General features: G+C 62.2%; 3 protein-coding genes across 3 annotated transcripts in view; 1 reads left to right on the top strand and 2 right to left on the bottom strand.

Moving 5' to 3' along the window:
• Positions 1-914: 914 nt before the first annotated feature.
• PRPF31 (pre-mRNA processing factor 31) lies at positions 915-9825 on the bottom strand. Its single transcript, XM_075070763.1, is given in 15 exon segments — positions 915-1584; positions 2023-2121; positions 2725-2853; positions 3299-3371; positions 3745-3829; positions 3832-3879; positions 4086-4170; positions 4853-5010; positions 5148-5317; positions 5934-6040; positions 6584-6681; positions 7507-7590; positions 7776-7836; positions 8161-8340; positions 9773-9825. Coding segments are annotated over 14 exon segments (1497 nt in total). The 5' UTR covers positions 8332-8340; positions 9773-9825; the 3' UTR covers positions 915-1455.
• Positions 9826-9947: 122 nt separating this feature from the next.
• TFPT (TCF3 fusion partner) lies at positions 9948-14611 on the top strand. Its single transcript, XM_032793024.2, has 6 exons — positions 9948-10017; positions 11300-11543; positions 12864-12934; positions 13334-13403; positions 13560-13799; positions 13964-14611. Exons 2-6 carry the CDS (start codon positions 11304-11306, stop codon positions 14096-14098), a joined length of 756 nt encoding a protein of 251 aa, XP_032648915.1. The 5' UTR covers positions 9948-10017; positions 11300-11303; the 3' UTR covers positions 14099-14611.
• Positions 14612-15132: 521 nt separating this feature from the next.
• The window catches only part of NDUFA3 (NADH:ubiquinone oxidoreductase subunit A3), a 1665-nt gene continuing 497 nt past the window's right edge, over positions 15133-16300 (bottom strand). The window contains exons 2-4 of the mRNA XM_032793038.2: positions 16169-16243; positions 15968-16045; positions 15133-15379 (exon numbers count right to left, since the gene is read on the bottom strand). Of these exons, the coding sequence (XP_032648929.1) occupies positions 15288-15379; positions 15968-16045; positions 16169-16243 (245 nt within the window). The 3' untranslated portion in view covers positions 15133-15287. The remainder of the gene's footprint in view (positions 15380-15967; positions 16046-16168; positions 16244-16300) is intronic.

Genomic DNA, 16300 nt, shown 5'->3' with positions numbered 1-16300 from the left:
TGTCAGAACCCCACCTCCAGGAGGACTGGAGATGGTGCTTAGGCTAGGACAGCCCCAGCCTGGTTCAGGGCCCACTGGGCAAGAGGGGGCCACTGCACCTACCCCCAGGAGGGCCTAAGCCATGGGTGACTGACTGTAGGGGAGGGGCTAATGGCAAGGATAGATGCCCTTTCCCTTACCAAAGAGGCCCTGAACCTGAGTCCCACCCCCCCTACTCTAACCAGTAGCCCCCATTCATCTGGAGCTAAGGGGGAGACAACTCCAGCCAACTGAACTCCTGTTCCTACACTCAGGTCATGGCAGCATGGAGGAGAGGAAATCAGAGGGGCCCAGAAAATGACATGAGATAAGGGAGAAGAGCAGGCACAGGGTGGGTCACCACCCACACTTCCCCTTCCGTGCCGGTGGGCTAGGGCTCCAGCCCAAAGCTCCTGAGACCTGGTAGTCCCAGCTCTGCTACCACCCTCCTGGGTGATCTTGGGCAAATGGCATCACAGCTCTGGCCTCAGTTTCTCCTATTCTGAAGCTATTTAGACTAAACCCTTTAGGTCAGGCAGTCAGCCCGCTGGCATACCCTCTCTTGGTCACTCTTGCTGCCACCCTGGGGCCCCCAATTTCAGCCATGGCATTTAAGCACCCCATGGAAGGGGCCCCTTGATCTTGGTGACTGTTGGACAGCATCAAGTGTAGTGGACTTCCTGCTGCTCTAGGAAGGGCTACAGGGTCACTCATATCATGAACATGTACAGGTCCGAACACAAAGGGGCCACATATGCCACCAGGGGCCCCAGCCACTGCTGCTCTGCAGCTGGACACACCTTGCACAACAGGCTGCCACGATTGTGCTAATTCCCTTGTAACCCATTCCCGCCCCCTCCCTTTTAGAGACACGCCCCCAACAAGAACCAGAGAGAGGCTGGAAACAAGTGTTATATTTCTTCCAAAAACAAATTAAAAAGACAGATTCAGCCCACATGTTTGCTCCCAATAAATGTCCCTCCTCCCCCTCCTTTCATCAGCCCATTCCCCACCTCTGCCCTCGGGCACAAGCCAAGGGAAATTTCAACATGAGCACTGAGAAAATCGCTGTACCAGCCATTCTGCATTCATCTCCTGCACACACCCACTCATTTATACAGGTAACATGGGTGTCTCTCTCTCACACCCCTTATACAGAGAACAGGGCTAGGGGTTCCCACACAATTCACTCCCCTCCCTGGACACACACACAGCTCCCAAGCCTGTGTGGAGCTCAGGCGTGGGTCCTCCTGTGAACAGAAAGATGCTCAGGAGACAGCAGGTTGGCTCGGCCCACCTTCTCCGTGGCTGGGAGGTGGAAGGGCCAGGTCCTGCTGAGCGAGGGAGCTAGAACGAAAGCCCTCGAATTTCCCTGCTGCTTCCCAGTGCAGCCGGGCTCTGGGCGAGGGGGCAAGGGTGAGTCTGTGGGGAAGAAGCTCATGTGCTGGACATGATGCCGCTTTTCTCACTCTTCACCTTCAGGAACTCCGCCATGCTGGAGAAGTATTTCTGGTTGGCCTCCGCCACCTTCTTCTCTGCCGCTTGTGGGTTAACGATCTCCAGCCCCTGAGACACAGAGAGACATTTGCCACATGCGCGTGATGCCGAGACACGGCCCCTGTGGGGTGAGGTGCGGTGCGGGGGGGTGGTTATACAGGGACCTGTTGCTCAGTGCTGGGGCGGGAGGCTTTTAACAGCTGCACTGCAGGTCAGTTTAGGACAGGAAGTGCTCCTTATGGGAGACATCAGTAAAGAATTCTCCAGATGGGACGAGAGCTGCAAGATCCCTCGTCTGACAGCTGCCAGTACCCAGTTGCCTCAGGAAGGGGCCAGAAATGTCCCGCACCCACTTGCGGGAAATTTATTTCCTACCCTTCATTCATGCAGGGATATTCGGGGCAAGAGATATTGGGTCAAAGGCCACATCAATATCGCCTCCCCCACCTGCTCTTGGAGGTGCTGAGTCCTTCATGAGCCCAGATCTATGGCATCCATGGGGCTTACCTGGAGTGGAGTGAAGGCCACGCTGGAGGCCGTGCCTGAGGAGCGGTCCCGGATTGTTGATTTCCCACCGTACACCATGCTCTGCTTCTGGAGTGTGCGCTGCAGAGGGACGCAGGGTTAGCACNGGGATCGGAATCACGGCTCTGTTATAAAATGCAGCCTGAGTCTGCAGGGATCCTGAGCCCATCGCTCAGAGTGAGGAGCTCTCAGTGGGCAAATACTGGGGGGAGCCCAACTGCCTGTGTGGTGGGCAGAGGGAAAGAAGTCAAGAAACTATTTCTTTCCCTTTTCTTTCGGGGGGGGGGGGGGGGGGGGGGGGGGCGCGAATGCCAGCAGGAAGTGGGGCTGCCTGAAGGTTCAGGAGATGGGATCGGAATCACGGCTCTGTTATAAAATGCAGCCTGAGTCTGCAGGGATCCTGAGCCCATCGCTCAGAGTGAGGAGCTCTCAGTGGGCAAATACTGGGGGGAGCCCAACTGCCTGTGTGGTGGGCAGAGGGAACCCCATTGCTCCTGAAAGGAGGGGGTCTCTACTGGTCCCTGATGGGAGGGAGGGCTCTGCTCCGCCATGCTTGCTTGGCACACAGAGCAGCTGCCTCTGGGGTGGGGCAGCGGGATCAGCTCCAGTGTCATGGCACTAAGGGACGGCAGGGCGTGAGAGGGGACCCGGCCCGCGTGACTCCATCCCCGTCCCCCTCGCTACCTGTAAAGTCTTGGAGATCCTGGCTTTGGTAGCCTCATTGACCTGAGTCTGCCGCACTCGGCCGCTGCCCGACTTGCCCAGGTGGCCCAGGCTGAAGCCCAAGTCCTCTTGGTAGGCGTCTTCCTCGATCTGCGGTGGAGGGGGCAGTTTCCAGAGTCACACAGGGAAGGATGATGACCAAGTGGTGAGAGCTCAAAGCACCCTAGAGACTGACTAGCACCGGGTACACCCTGGGGGGTATAAGTTCCATTTTGGGGGTGGGAGTAGGGAACAACTTGCACACCTCCAGCAAGTGTTGGTCCTCAGAGGGCGGCTCTGGATTAACTCCACAATACGCATCCACAAGGAAGTCACCAGGGGCAGCTATCGGCTGCCAGCTCACCCCCAACCTTAATGCACTTTCTCCTTCATGCACAGACCAGCCTGAACAACCACAGTCGGGGGAAGTTGGGGATAGAACCCAGGAATCCTGGCTCTTGGCCCCTGTGCTCCAACCACTAGCCCCCACTCCCTTTCCAGAGTCAGAGAGAGAGAATGTCTGTGGGGAAGGGGACAAAGGTCGGAGGTTGCTCACCTCCCCGAAGCTCATCCTGTTAGCCTGTTTCCGGATCTCTGTGAGCCCCAGTCGCTCCTTCATCTTCCGATACCTGGGAGGGAACAGCAGGTGGATTGGTGCTCGGGTGGCTGAATTCTGGGACTGGGACACCTGGGTTCTACCCCCAGCTCCGGGAAGGGAGTGGGGCACCCCCTGGAAGGCAGAGGTCCCATGCTCCATTTCCCACCCCCCTGAGCCAGCCAGTGCCTGCCCTGGTGCCAGATGGGAGCCAGTGCCCCGTAGAGAGGCCAAATGCTCCATTCCCCACCCTCTGCAGCCAGCCAGTGCCTGCCCTGGTGCCAGATGGGAGCCAGTGCCCCGCAGAGAGGCCAAATGCTCCATTCCCCACCCTCCGCAGCCAGCCAGTGCCTGCCCTGGTGCCAGATGGGAGCCTCACTCCTGGAGGCCCCCACTCATCCTCTCACCTGCGGCCTCCTCGTTTCTTTCTCTGGCCATCCAGGGGGCCGGCAGGGGCGTTTCACCTGCTTTCAGCAGGGGGAGGCTTCCTGCCATTTCAAACTCTTCGTCAATCTCCTCTTTGAGGTCATAGCCCACCTGCCGGAGGGGAGACCACGAGAACTAGCCCAAGCATTCACCACGCTCCCCGCACACAGGGAGGGCACAGATAGGGTTCCAGATCAACACGAAAGGGGCCGCTCTTACCTCTAAACCACATGTCCTCCCAGACCAAAGGAGAGAACCCAGGAGCTGGGTCCCAGCCCCGGCTCTTATCCTAAACCTCACTCCTATTTTGGATAACCCCCTCCCCTCTGGCTCTCATGAAAGCTGTCAACCCGAGCCGCCAGCGTCACTTCGCAGCAAACAAGACGAGCCGCCTTCCTCCGCAGGTCCTGGTGGGGAAGACGAGACCGTGTCAAAGGTGCTGGGAGACAGAGCCTGGCGAGAAGCACAGGGGCATCGGGGTCTGGCGACAGAGCAGGGAGATGCAGATGAGCGTCGGGCACTGGGATCGCGGGGCAGGGGGAGAAGAGGACAGATGGGGAGCAGGTCAGGGGCTGGGATATGGGGAAACAGTGGGGAGATGCAGATGACATAGGTGCTGAGATCGGGGAGGAAGGGGACGACAGATAGGGAGACATTGCTGTCAGGATGCTGGGATCCGGAGGAGGAGGGGGGAGAGAGATGGGGAGATAGGTGTCAGGGCACTGGGCTTGGGGGAGGGGGAAGAATGCAGAGGCGCTGAAAAACACTGGGGTGCAGGACCCTGGGGCTGGAGTGGCCGGGTGTCGGGGCACTGGGGGGAGCCGGGTGGTGTGTGTGGGGGGGGGGGGAAGAGAGCAGAAGGGCGTCGGGGGGCAGGAAGAGCTCAGGGACAGTCAGAAACATTGGGGTGCAGGATCCAAGGGATGGAGTGGCCGGGAGCCAGAAGAGCTCAGAGACTGAGAGAAACGTTAGGGTGTGCGATCCAGAGGGATAGAGCGGACGGGGATCAGGGGGAGCTGGGTAGTGGTGGGGGAACAGAGCAGATGGGTGTTGGGGCGCTGGGACCTGACACGAGCAGAGGGGCCTTACCGGGGGCAGTGACTGCACGATGTCACTGTGGTAGATGTATCCCGTGTGGGGCAGCACCGAGGTGCTGGAGAAGCCGGACAGGGTCTTGCGTTGGGCTCCCAGGAGCATGATGTTACAGGCTGGCATCTTGGAAAGGTTGGTAAGGCCGCCAGCGATGCCTGCGGGGTGGATGGGCAGCATTAGACCCGCTCGGCCTGAGAGCGGCGGGAGGGACCCCGCTGTCTGCCTAGGCTGGAAGGGAGCCAGCGCTCCCTAGTGGGAAGAGGCCCCATGCCCCCTCCTCGCAGCCCCTCACCCATGATCTTGGCAGCAGTGGAGGCGCCGACGATGATGGACAGGTTGGGGGCGATGAAGGACATGCGGGACTCCACGTACTCGTAGATGCGGTGCTTTGACTGGTTGAGCTCCAGGGCCATGTCGCAGGCTTCCTCAATGCGTTCCAGCTCCTCCTCCGTCAGCTGCTGCCTGCAGGGGGGAGGATGATGGGTGACCCTCATGCCCTGACCTCTTGGGGGGCTGAAGCCCCCTGGCACTTAGGCTCTGACAGGGGCCCCCAGATGCAGGGCAGGTGATTCCTTGTCCCATCTGGGCCCAGCCCAAGCCCCTCGCTCACATCCCCCCCGTCCCTCCCTCCTCCGTGCCTCCCACTGAGATGCAGCGGCTTCTGGGGCAGAACACACAAACAGGCTGGCGAAGGGAAAGACAGGCCAAGCTTCTTCCTGCTAGATCTCACAAGCAGACCCCTGGGATCTCTCGTGCCCGGACAGGCTCAGAGGTAGCGGGGACTAGAGCCACGGATAGAACTCAGGAGTCCTGCCTCCTGGCTCTCCCCACCCTCCAGCTTAGGGGTCAGGTCCCTGTGCATGGGAAATGGAGCACTGGGAGCAGCCGGAGACAGAAGATAGGAAAGAAGGAGGGGCCCGGTGCTCCACCACCCAGGATCAGCATAGGGGAGGCCTGTGGCCAGTGTCCCTGCTACAGTGGCAGGTGGGGGAACTGGAGATTGGGCTGCCTGCAGGCTGGTGTCCCTCCCCCACAGCAGGGCAGGGATCCAGGAAGGGGGGCCCACAGCCCAGCGTACCCTTGCGTGGTGGAGGCCGTGACGCTCACCACCATGATGGTGGCGTTAGTCAGGATCTGCTGCACGTTCTCGTTGTTCTTGCACTTGTCCAGGCTGTTGCCCAGCTCCTGCGGGGGGACGACATAGACAAATGCAGGCAATCAGTCAGGGCTGGGACAGACACAGCCCTGGTACTGCTCAGCCCAGCCCCAGCACCAAGGGCACCGCAAGGCAGGGGGAAGAGAGGACAGCAGGTCCCCAGCCAGAGCCAACCCTGGCTATTTCCACCCCCCCAATCCCCCAGACCCCTAGTGCCCACCCCCCACCTTACCCAGCTAACTCCTCACCCCCGGATCTGGCTTTTCTGTGCCCAACCCCCCTCAACCAGACCCTCAGTGCCACCCCCATCCCCCAGATCCTTGCTTCCCTCCCCCCCGCCCAATCTGGGCCTTCAGTGCCCATCCCCTGGCAGCCAGACCCTCGGTTCTGTCACCACCCAACCCTAGTGACTCGGAGGTCTGCTCACCCCTCCAGGCCACTTCAGTTCCTGCCCTCCCCCCACATTGCCTTTCACCTCCCACCCTGTGCCCAGCCCCAGCCCCTCCTCCACCCAGCACTGCCCATCCGTCCGTCCCTCCTACCCCACCACTAGCAGCAGCAGCAGCACACACCTTGACCGTGCGGATGTAATCCAGGGCATTGGGAACCAGGGACTCCAGCTCGGGGAATCGCTTGGAGTATTTATCCCGGATGAATTTGTGGATTATGTCTGACGAGACAGAAAGGGGGAGGGGATGGGACGAGACCCCACCCTGTTAGTTACTGGGGAGCAGCCCCAGAAATCTGAGGGCCTCTGTCTTCTGTCCCAGAAGCCCCTGGACCCTAGCAGGGCAGCTGCATGTTCCCAGCCAGGTCCTACATAGCTGCACATAGACAAAAGCTGGGGATTACCCCACCTGGCTATTTTACAAACTCAGTCTCATGGCTTAGTCTTAACTGCTCTGCCCTTCTTTATCTCCATTTCACTGATGGGGAAACTAGGCACAGAGCGAGGGACAATCACCCAGCAGCACAGCTGGGAATAAACCCAGCTCCCAGGCCCCAGCGCTCTAACCACAAGGCCGCATAGCCTCCGTTTGCTTCAGAATTAACCCTTCTGCTTCCTGTTCTCTGCTCTCACAAGCAGAAGGTCCCAGATTGGAAGTTCTGGTTTCTCAGTCCGACTCAGAGCAAGGAGAGGCCGTCTGCCAGCCAGCTCCACTACATGCGGCGCAGCCCCCACCCCCTCAACAGCTGGCCGTGCAATGGGAAACTCCTCCAGTTGCGCACACAGTGGAGAGCAGAGCTCCGTACATCAGGAGCGCATCCTTGCTGGGGCAGGCACTCTAGGCTCACAGAGGGGGCCCCGTGACTATCGGATGTGACCTCCTGCACAAGGCAGGCCAGAGAACTTTCCTGACTTTGCCATGGAGAGCATGAGCCAACAGAGATGGAGCCCGTCTCTCGCACGGCACCTACTGTACCCCGAAACACACACTGTGCCCCTCCGACCCAATTCTCTTTTAGCAACGCCCATCACAAGGCAGCCACTCACTCAGTTCATTTTCGATCTCCACCGTCAGGTTGTTGGCATCGACGATCACTCGGTACTCCGGAGCTGCCTCCACCGGCCCCATCACTGTGGAGAGAACACACATAAGGATCTCACTGGGGCTCTGTGCTGCAGGGAGCAGGGTGGGGGCGCTCTCCCCAGCCAGTGCTGACCCCAATGCTAGGAGGTGCTGTGATACTGGTGGTACCACCTTCACAGTCAGAGCAGAGAAGTTAGCTTCGCTCCCACACCCCCCGTCCCCGATCCAGTACCTTCTGTGGCTTTCGACTGTTTGCTGATATACTCCTCGATCTTCACCATGATCTCCGCAAACTGCCAAGAGAAAACACAGCAGGCTGTTCCGTACTCGGAGAAGAGAAGCAAGTGGGGGAAAAGGGGAGCAGCAGGGGATGCTCTCCCCTCTGAGTCAGGGCTGACCTCAATGTCCCAGCATGGCAGTAGAGAAAAGAGGCCCCATGTCTCATTCACAGCCCTTTGCCCCCAAGCCAGCCAGCCAGTCCCCTGCCTGGGGCCAGATTGGAGCCAGCACCGCTTAGAAGGGAGATGTCCCATGTCCTGCCCCTGAGCCAGCCAGTCCCTGCCCTAGGGCTGGATGGGAACCAGTGCCCCCTAGAGGGGAAAGGCCCCATCTCTCACCATCTTACTGTCCCAGAGCTTGGCAATGCTCTTGACCGAGTCAACGCTGAGGTCCAGCTGCATCTCCTCCTGCACATCCTCAATAGCTGGTTCATCTTCCTCATCCACAAAGTTGTCCTCCTCCTCCGCCGCCTCCTCCAGGTCGGCCAACAGCTCGTCCGCCAGAGACATCCTTCAGGTCTGGGGCAGCGAGACAAGAGCCGGGAGCGGCGGTGAGCAGAGCCTGGAGTGGGGGCAGCTTCTCCGCACACCCCACCCAGACACCCTCTGCCCTAGGGATTATCCCACCCTGCTGGCCACCTATCGACCCCACCCAGATCCCCGGCAGGGCTGGAGTCAGGCCTCCGTTTGTGAGCCCACCCTCCTCCCTGCCTGCAACCCCCTTAGCCACCCCATGGGCCCCACCTCCCCCACAGCCTGCACCACCCCTGCCTGCCCCACCTCTCTTTCCCCATATCTGTAGCTCCCTGCCCCACCCCTCCTCCCCGCCTGTACCCCCATCAGCCTCCCGATAGGTCCCCTGCGCCCCGCTCTCCTTCCCCATCTCTGTGCCCCACTGCCCCACCCCTCCTCCGCACCTGTACCCCCATCAGCCTCCCGATAGGTCCCCTGCGCCCCGCTCTCCTTCCCCATCTCTGTGCCCCACTGCCCCACCCCTCCTCCGCACCTGTACCCCCATCAGCCTCCCGATAGGTCCCCTGCGCCCCGCTCTCCTTCCCCATCTCTGTGCCCCACTGCCCCACCCCTCCTCCGCACCTGTACCCCCATCAGCCTCCCGATAGGTCCCCTGCGCCCCGCTCTCCTTCCCCATCTCTGTGCCCCACTGCCCCACCCCTCCTCCGCACCTGTACCCCCATCAGCCTCCCGATAGGTCCCCTGCGCCCCGCTCTCCTTCCCCATCTCTGTGCCCCACTGCCCCACCCCTCCTCCGCACCTGTACCCCCATCAGCCTCCCGATAGGTCCCCTGCGCCCCGCTCTCCTTCCCCATCTCTGTGCCCCACTGCCCCACCCCTCCTCCGCACCTGTACCCCCATCAGCCTCCCGATAGGTCCCCTGCGCCCCGCTCTCCTTCCCCATCTCTGTGCCCCACTGCCCCACCCCTCCTCCGCACCTGTACCCCCATCAGCCTCCCGATAGGTCCCCTGCGCCCCGCTCTCCTTCCCCATCTCTGTGCCCCACTGCCCCACCCCTCCTCCGCACCTGTACCCCCATCAGCCTCCCGATAGGTCCCCTGCGCCCCGCTCTCCTTCCCCATCTCTGTGCCCCACTGCCCCACCCCTCCTCCGCACCTGTACCCCCATCAGCCTCCCGATAGGTCCCCTGCGCCCCGCTCTCCTTCCCCATCTCTGTGCCCCACTGCCCCACCCCTCCTCCGCACCTGTACCCCCATCAGCCTCCCGATAGGTCCCCTGCGCCCCGCTCTCCTTCCCCATCTCTGTGCCCCACTGCCCCACCCCTCCTCCGCACCTGTACCCCCATCAGCCTCCCGATAGGTCCCCTGCGCCCCGCTCTCCTTCCCCATCTCTGTGCCCCACTGCCCCACCCCTCCTCCGCACCTGTACCCCCATCAGCCTCCCCATGGGTCCCCTGCCGCCGCGCGACGCCCGTTACCTGCTCGCGCCCCTCCCACTCCCCGGTCTCCGCTCTCGGTGCGTCACGTCCCCGCTTCCGGCCCGCGCCGATGGCGTCACCCCGCGCTACCCCCCTCCCCCCGGTCCCTTTCACGGGCGCAGCTCGCGCTAGCTCCGCCCCCATGTCCGTGACGTCATCACCGTGCGTCCGGCTTCACCCCGCCCCCGCTGCGGGAGGGGACGTCGGCCGCAGGCGGGAGTCGGGGAGCGGGGCCCGGGGGGAAGGTGAGAGGGGTTTCGGGGGTCGTATGCAGCTGGGGGGGGAGGAGGGGTCAGGACCCTGGTTGGGCGGGTGGTGTTTAGCAGTCTGGGGGCGTCGGGACCCTGTGTGGGCGGGTGTGGTAGCAGATGGGGGGAGGAGGGATCAGGACCCGGGGTTGGGGGTGTTAGCAGCCTGGGGGGGGTCGGGAACCCTGGGGCGGGGTGTTAGCAGATGGGGGGGAGCGGACCCCTGGTGGGGGGGTGTTAGTAAAGCTGGGGGGGTCCGGGGACCCTGTGTGGGCGGAGTTGTTTAGCAGCGGGGGGGGATCCGGGACACTGGTGGGGGCGGGGGTTAGCAGTTGGCGGCGGAGGAGGGTCGGACCCTGGTGGGGAGCGGGTGTTAGCCGCTGGGGGGGTCGGGACCCTGGTTGGGGGGGTTGTTAGCAGCTGGGGGGGTCGGGACCCTGGTGGGGGGGGTGTTAGCACTGGGCATGGTCGGGACCCCCCCATGGGGCGGCGGGTGTTAGTAGCTGGGGGGTCGGGACCCATGGTGGGGGGCGGTGTTAGCACTGGGGGCGTCGGGAACCTGGTGGGGGGGGTGTTAGCAGTTGGGGGGATTGGACCCTGGTGGGGGGTGTTAGCAGTGGGGGGATTGGGACCCTGGGGGTGGGGTGTTAGCAGTTGGGGAAGGATCGGGAACCGTGGTGGGGGTAGTTAGCAGATAGGGGGATAGGAGGATCAGGACACTGGTGGGGGCGGGTGTGTTAAGCAAGATGGGGGGGATCGGACCCTGGTGGGGCGGGGTGTTAGCCAGCTGGGGGGATCGGGACCATGAGTGGGGGGGGTGTTAGGACGCTGGGCAGGGTCAGGACCCTTGGTGGGGCGGGTGTTAGGAGCTGGGGCAGGGATCAGGACCCTGTGGGGGCAGGCGGTGTTAGCCTCTGGGCAGCGGTCGGAGCGCCTAGAGTGGGGGGCGGCTGGTGTTAGCAGCTGGGGGGGGTTAGGAACCTGGGTGGGGGCGGGTGTTAGCACGCTGGGGGGGGGTCGGGACCCTGGTGGGTGGCCGGGGTGCTAGCCCCAAGGGAGGGTCGGGGCCCTGCTAGGGGGGGGTGTTATGCAAGCTGGGCGGGGAGGAGGAGGTCGGGGCCCTGGTGGTGGCTGTTAGCAGAAGGGGAAGGTGGGTCCCTGTAAGGGGGATGAGTCCCTAGTGGGAGGGTGTTCGCAGCTCAGTGCTTGGTTGGGGAGGCCCCGTTTTCCCCATCTCCCTCCCCCGTCTCATTGCTGCCCTCCCGCCCCCTCCCCACAGCACCATGGCCGGGGTGGGCTTCGAGGAGTTCTCGGTGCCCCCAGGCTCGGAGCTGGCGCTGCCCCCACTCTTTGGGGGGAACATCCTGGAGAGCGAGCTGGAGACGGAGGTGGAGTTCGTGGACGGGGGGCTGAGTGGGGACAACCTGCAGGACGAGGAGGAGGAGGAGAGCCAGCAGCGGCAGCGTGAGCTGGGCCGCCGGAAGATTCAGGCGCTGAGCTGGCGCTGCAAGGAGATCGAGCAGGTAGGGAGTGGGCACCATGGGGGCTGGAACCCAACCCAGGGCTGGGGACCAAACCTGGTGCCACCCACTGACACACTCCCCACACTGGCCACAGCCTGGCATCGCCCCCGAGCCACTCCCTCCATTGGCCAAGGCCTGGCCCTGCCCCCTAAACCACCAGCCCCCATGGCCCATAGTGCCCTAAGAGATGGCCCAGCCCTAATCCCTAAATCATCACCCCACATGTGCCCATCCCCATCCCATCCCATCCTGCTTCCTTCATAACCACCAGCCCCCGCTCCACCAATCCAGGGTACCCGCTGTCCCCATTTAGTGGTCCTTAGGCCCTGCCCCTTCACGGGTCCCGTCCCCTTCTATAGGCATTAGACCCCATTCATTACATCTCCCAGTGATCTGGGCCTGCCCTCTATGGGCCCAGCACCCCCTGGCCCCCCGGTGGCATAGCGGGTTACAGTCCAAACCAGGGAGCTGTTGTTGCTCCTTCCCTGTAACCTGGGGTGCTCTTGCGATGCCCTGCTGCTGTAGCCAGGCCTGGCCGGCTCTCAGTCCACCCCCAGCTTGTGGGTCGCCTGCGGACACTCCTGCGCTGCATCCGACCAGCCAGTCCTGGTCAGCCAGTCAGCTCTCACTGGCCCTGATTATGTCCCAGAGTGCTCTCTGATGCATCCCCAATCCCAGCTGTACTGCCCTCTCCCGGTCAGAAACACTCTCTCCCCTGTTCCTTTAAGGGAACAACATGCACCATCTCACCCTATGATGGGCAGGGAGAGGGGGGCTCCCATGGGGTCTTTGCCCCTCCTCAGACATGCCTTGTGCAAAGCTTATTGCACGAGTGTGGAGGGCAGTGATACGCTGTCCTTAGGGGTTCAGGAGCCTAACTAGTGATCCCCAGAGCCAAAAGAGCCACACTTGTGTGAAATCCTTGTGCCACTGACTGTACGACGATGTGTTTTATAGATAATTCTCACAGCAAAGAAGCTAATAACAGGGTAAGTTGATCACTGGTTAATAACACAGCAAACGCAGCCTGGTTAACCAGTCTCTGATCTTAACCATTCATTAGATCCGTGTTTTCATCTCCTGCTGCAAAGGAGACACATTAAAGCAGCTCGCGAGCCTTGGTCTGAGTCGGGCATGGGGTGTGAACACAGGGGTGCATTGTGGAACGCTCGGCCCCTGGACCCCCCCGCCCCCAAGACACATCTTATGCAGGGGGCGCCCCCTCCGACGAGGGGGATTGGGCAGAGGTGGTGGTGCTGGGGGAGAAGGCTCTGGCCTGGGTGAGTTACCGGCCTGAGGTGTCTGCATCTCCGACTCCAGGTCAACGAGAGGGTGTTGAACCGACTCCACCACGTGCAGAAGATCACGCGGCGGCTCAAGCAGGAGAGGAGGTGAGAGCTCGGGGATGGGGACAGCCTCAGCAACTCCGTGTCCAGGGAGCACCCACCCCGATGGGGCCCTGATCTCACTGACATTGTGTCTGGGGAGCACCTGGCCTGGCCTGACCAGGCCCCAATCTCTGTGACTCTGTGTCTGGGCAGCGCCCGGCGTGACGGGGCCCCAATCTCGGTGACTCTGTGTCTGGGCAGCGCCCGGTCTGACGGGGCCCCAATCTCGGTGACTCTGTGTCTGGGCAGCGCCCGGTCTGACGCGGCCCCAATCTCGGTGACTCTGTGTCTGGGCAGCGCCCGGCCTGACGGGGCACCGATCTCGGTGATTCTGTGTCTCGGCAGCGCCCAGCCCGAAATAGCCTTGATGTCAGCATGTCTCGCTCTTTGTCCCCCCTACAGATTCCTTATGAGGGTCCTGGATTCCTACAGGGATGACTATAGACAGAGTCAGCTCACCATTGTCCTAGAGGTAGAAGCCCCTCTCCCCACTAGGGGGTCCCTCCCTGGAGTGGGGTAGATTCTGTTCTGGAGCTGTCTAGAGAAGCTGGCCCTTTACTGTGGCCCTGCCAAGCTCCGGAGAGCCCTGGGTGGGAGCCCGCTAAATGGTGCTGTCTCCCCTCCCCAGGATGAAGGCAGCCCCAGCCCAGAAGCCCCCACCCCAGGCAATACTGAGAACGAACCTCCAGAGAAAGAGACCCCCCAACGCTTCCCTGGCCCCCCACCAGCCGGCCCAGAGCTCAAGAGCCCATCCCAGGCAGAAACCCCCATTGGAAAGAAGCGTCGCCGGCATGGGCGTGAGGAAAAGGAGCAGAGGGGCAGGCGGCTGGCCCCTGCCCTCCTCCCCATGGATGATTTCCCTGCACAGGTATCGGCCACTCACCTTGCTCGGGGGGGTGTGTGTAGCTAAATGGGACTGATGTGGGTGAGGGGCAGAATACCAGGCTAGATGGGCCCATGGCTTGGGGAGGGTGCTGGGCTGGATGGGCCTGTGGGTCTGATCTCTTTCTCTCTCCCCCTCCCCACCCCCAGCTCAAAGAAGAGGACGAGTTCCCCTGTGACCAGGATGCTGTACTGAGCTCCAGCTGGCCCCTGCCCCGGCCCAGGGACAAGCTCCTCCATTACCCCAAGTTCTCTAGCCCCGGGGCCTGTGCTGATTTTGACTGAACCCTCTTGAAACTGACCAGGCCTCTCGCTCTGGCCCTTGAGGGGTTAAACCAGGAGGGGTGCAGCCTTCCCTGTGGACTGGAGGGTTAACCCCCTGTATACCAGACCCCTGTGCTGTGGGACCAACAGCTAAGCAGGGACTGGGTGGGGCGCCCCCAGCTGGCTGGGAGGAGGTGGTTTCCCAGTGTGGGTAAAACTGCTGTAGCTGCCAGAATCCTTCAGGCTTAAAAGCCCCACGGAGCAGGGCAGCTCATGTCTCTATTTCCCCATTGTGCTGGTCTGGACCATAGCGCACAACCACTGAGTGAACTCTGTTGTACTGAGCTGGAGATGCCTGGGTTCTGGCCCTGGGAGGGCAGTGGGGTCTAGTGGTTGGGGGTGCTGGAATATAGGACAGCTGGGTTCTCTCCCTGGCTCTGGACGGGGAGTGGGGTCTAGTCTTTTTGTTTGCTCTTTGCACAGCCCCATGGCCCCTGTGTTGCTACCCCCTTAATAATAAATGCAGTCAGGACACCTGCGTTCTAGTCCCTGATTCACTACTGGGCCCCCCTTCCTGTGTCTCCCCCCAAGCCCCTGTAAAGCTTTAAACGCTGCATCATCTGTGGGTACGTGGAGCAAGCGCGCATTAGGCCAGGGCACTGCCTCCCCACCCCATAGACAGTCCTCCTCAGTGTAATTAAACTGTGCATGCAATTCCCATGGCCTCCTGTAGAGGGCAGTAGCCATGCACCCTCCAGCAGGGAAAGGGACAAACAGAGCCAGCAGGGGGCACCAATGACACTAACCCAGAGGCAGCACAGCCTTGTCCCCAGGGCCGGCTCCACTCACCAGCGAAGGAAGCCGGTGCCTGGGGCGGCACAGCTGGGGCTGTGGCAGGTCCTTCAGTGCTTCCTCTTTGGTGGGTGCTCAAGGGGTTTTTTCCTTTCCCGCCCCCTTTGCTGCTGTGGGTGGCAAAACAGCTGGAGCCAACCCTGCCTGTCCCTCCAGCAGGCACTGCCAGCCACACACTAACAGCCACCAGGGGCACACACACACTCAAGTCAAAACCTTTATTACATCCATGGGGGGGAGGCAGAGAGAACCAGCCCCCCTGTAGCCAGCAGGGGGCAGCGCGCTGACCCAGCCTGGGGGAAGGCTCCCTCTGCAGCCAGCATGTCATGGCGACCTCCTCCCCAGGGCCCCGGCCATGTCACAGCTTCTTCAGCCAGTCCAGGCTGGGCCCCTCCTTGTCGCAGGGGTGGGAGGGGATGTCAGGCATGTTGCCATCATCTCGCACAGGCACTAGAGAGAGGTGGAGGTGGCTTAGGGGGAGGGATTCCTTGGGGGGTTGGGTTAGGGGGCTCCCCCAGGGGACAGTGCAGAGGTGAAGGGGTTAAAGCCACCCCTGCACTGAGTCAGTGGGGCTCACCCCCTCCCTCAGGGGTCGGAGCCCTTCTGCAATCAGCCCAGCCGCTACCTGCTCCTTAAGGTGGCCACAAGGGGGCGGTGCAGCTTAGGGGTGCATGAGGATCAGCTGGGGAACCAACAGCTGAGACTTGGTCTGACTGCCCTGGTGTGGGGAAGAGGGGCCCACAGTAGGGGGCGCTGTGCTGTAGGAAGTGGGGTGGGATGGGGCACTCTCCCCAGGCAATCAGTGCTAGCCCCCTTGCCCCAGGGCAGCACTAGGGGGCGCTGCAGGGTGCAAATCCCCCCACCCTGCTGCCTCATCAGTGCTAGCCCCCTTGCCCCAGCACGGCAGTAGGGGGCGCTGTGCTGCAGGTCAGCAGGGGGTGCTCTCCCCTGGCCCAGGGCAGGGCCAATGCCCCCGTGCAGCACCTGGCACCTGCCCCAGATAGCGAAGGGGGGGGCGGCCCAACCAGGAGCCCTCACCTGGGTACACGTAGGGCGTCGCTCGGTTGATCATGCCGGAGTACTTCGTGTAGGGGCTGAGCAGCGGCGTGACCGCGGCTGCAGGGAGACACAGAGAGCGTCAGCGCAGCGCTGGGGGGCGCTTTTCCCTGGCAGGCTGTGCCAGCCCCCTTGCAGCAGGGCGAGGGGGCTGTGCGACGGGGGGCTGGCAGCGTGACTCACCCAGGATGCCGATGGCAAAGGACACGGTGATGACGGGCTCCTTGGCCCAGGCATTCTTCAGGAGGGCGCCGATCTCTGGGGGGTGCGGGGACAACGGAGCATGAAGGGTTAATGTCCCCCCCCCCAGCTGGG

The sequence above is a fragment of the Chelonoidis abingdonii genome, chromosome 11 (assembly GCF_003597395.2).
Source record: "Chelonoidis abingdonii isolate Lonesome George chromosome 11, CheloAbing_2.0, whole genome shotgun sequence".
Taxonomy (NCBI): Eukaryota; Metazoa; Chordata; order Testudines; family Testudinidae; genus Chelonoidis; species Chelonoidis abingdonii.
Note: the sequence above shows the minus strand (reverse complement) of the source record. Positions and strands in the feature narration are given on the sequence as shown.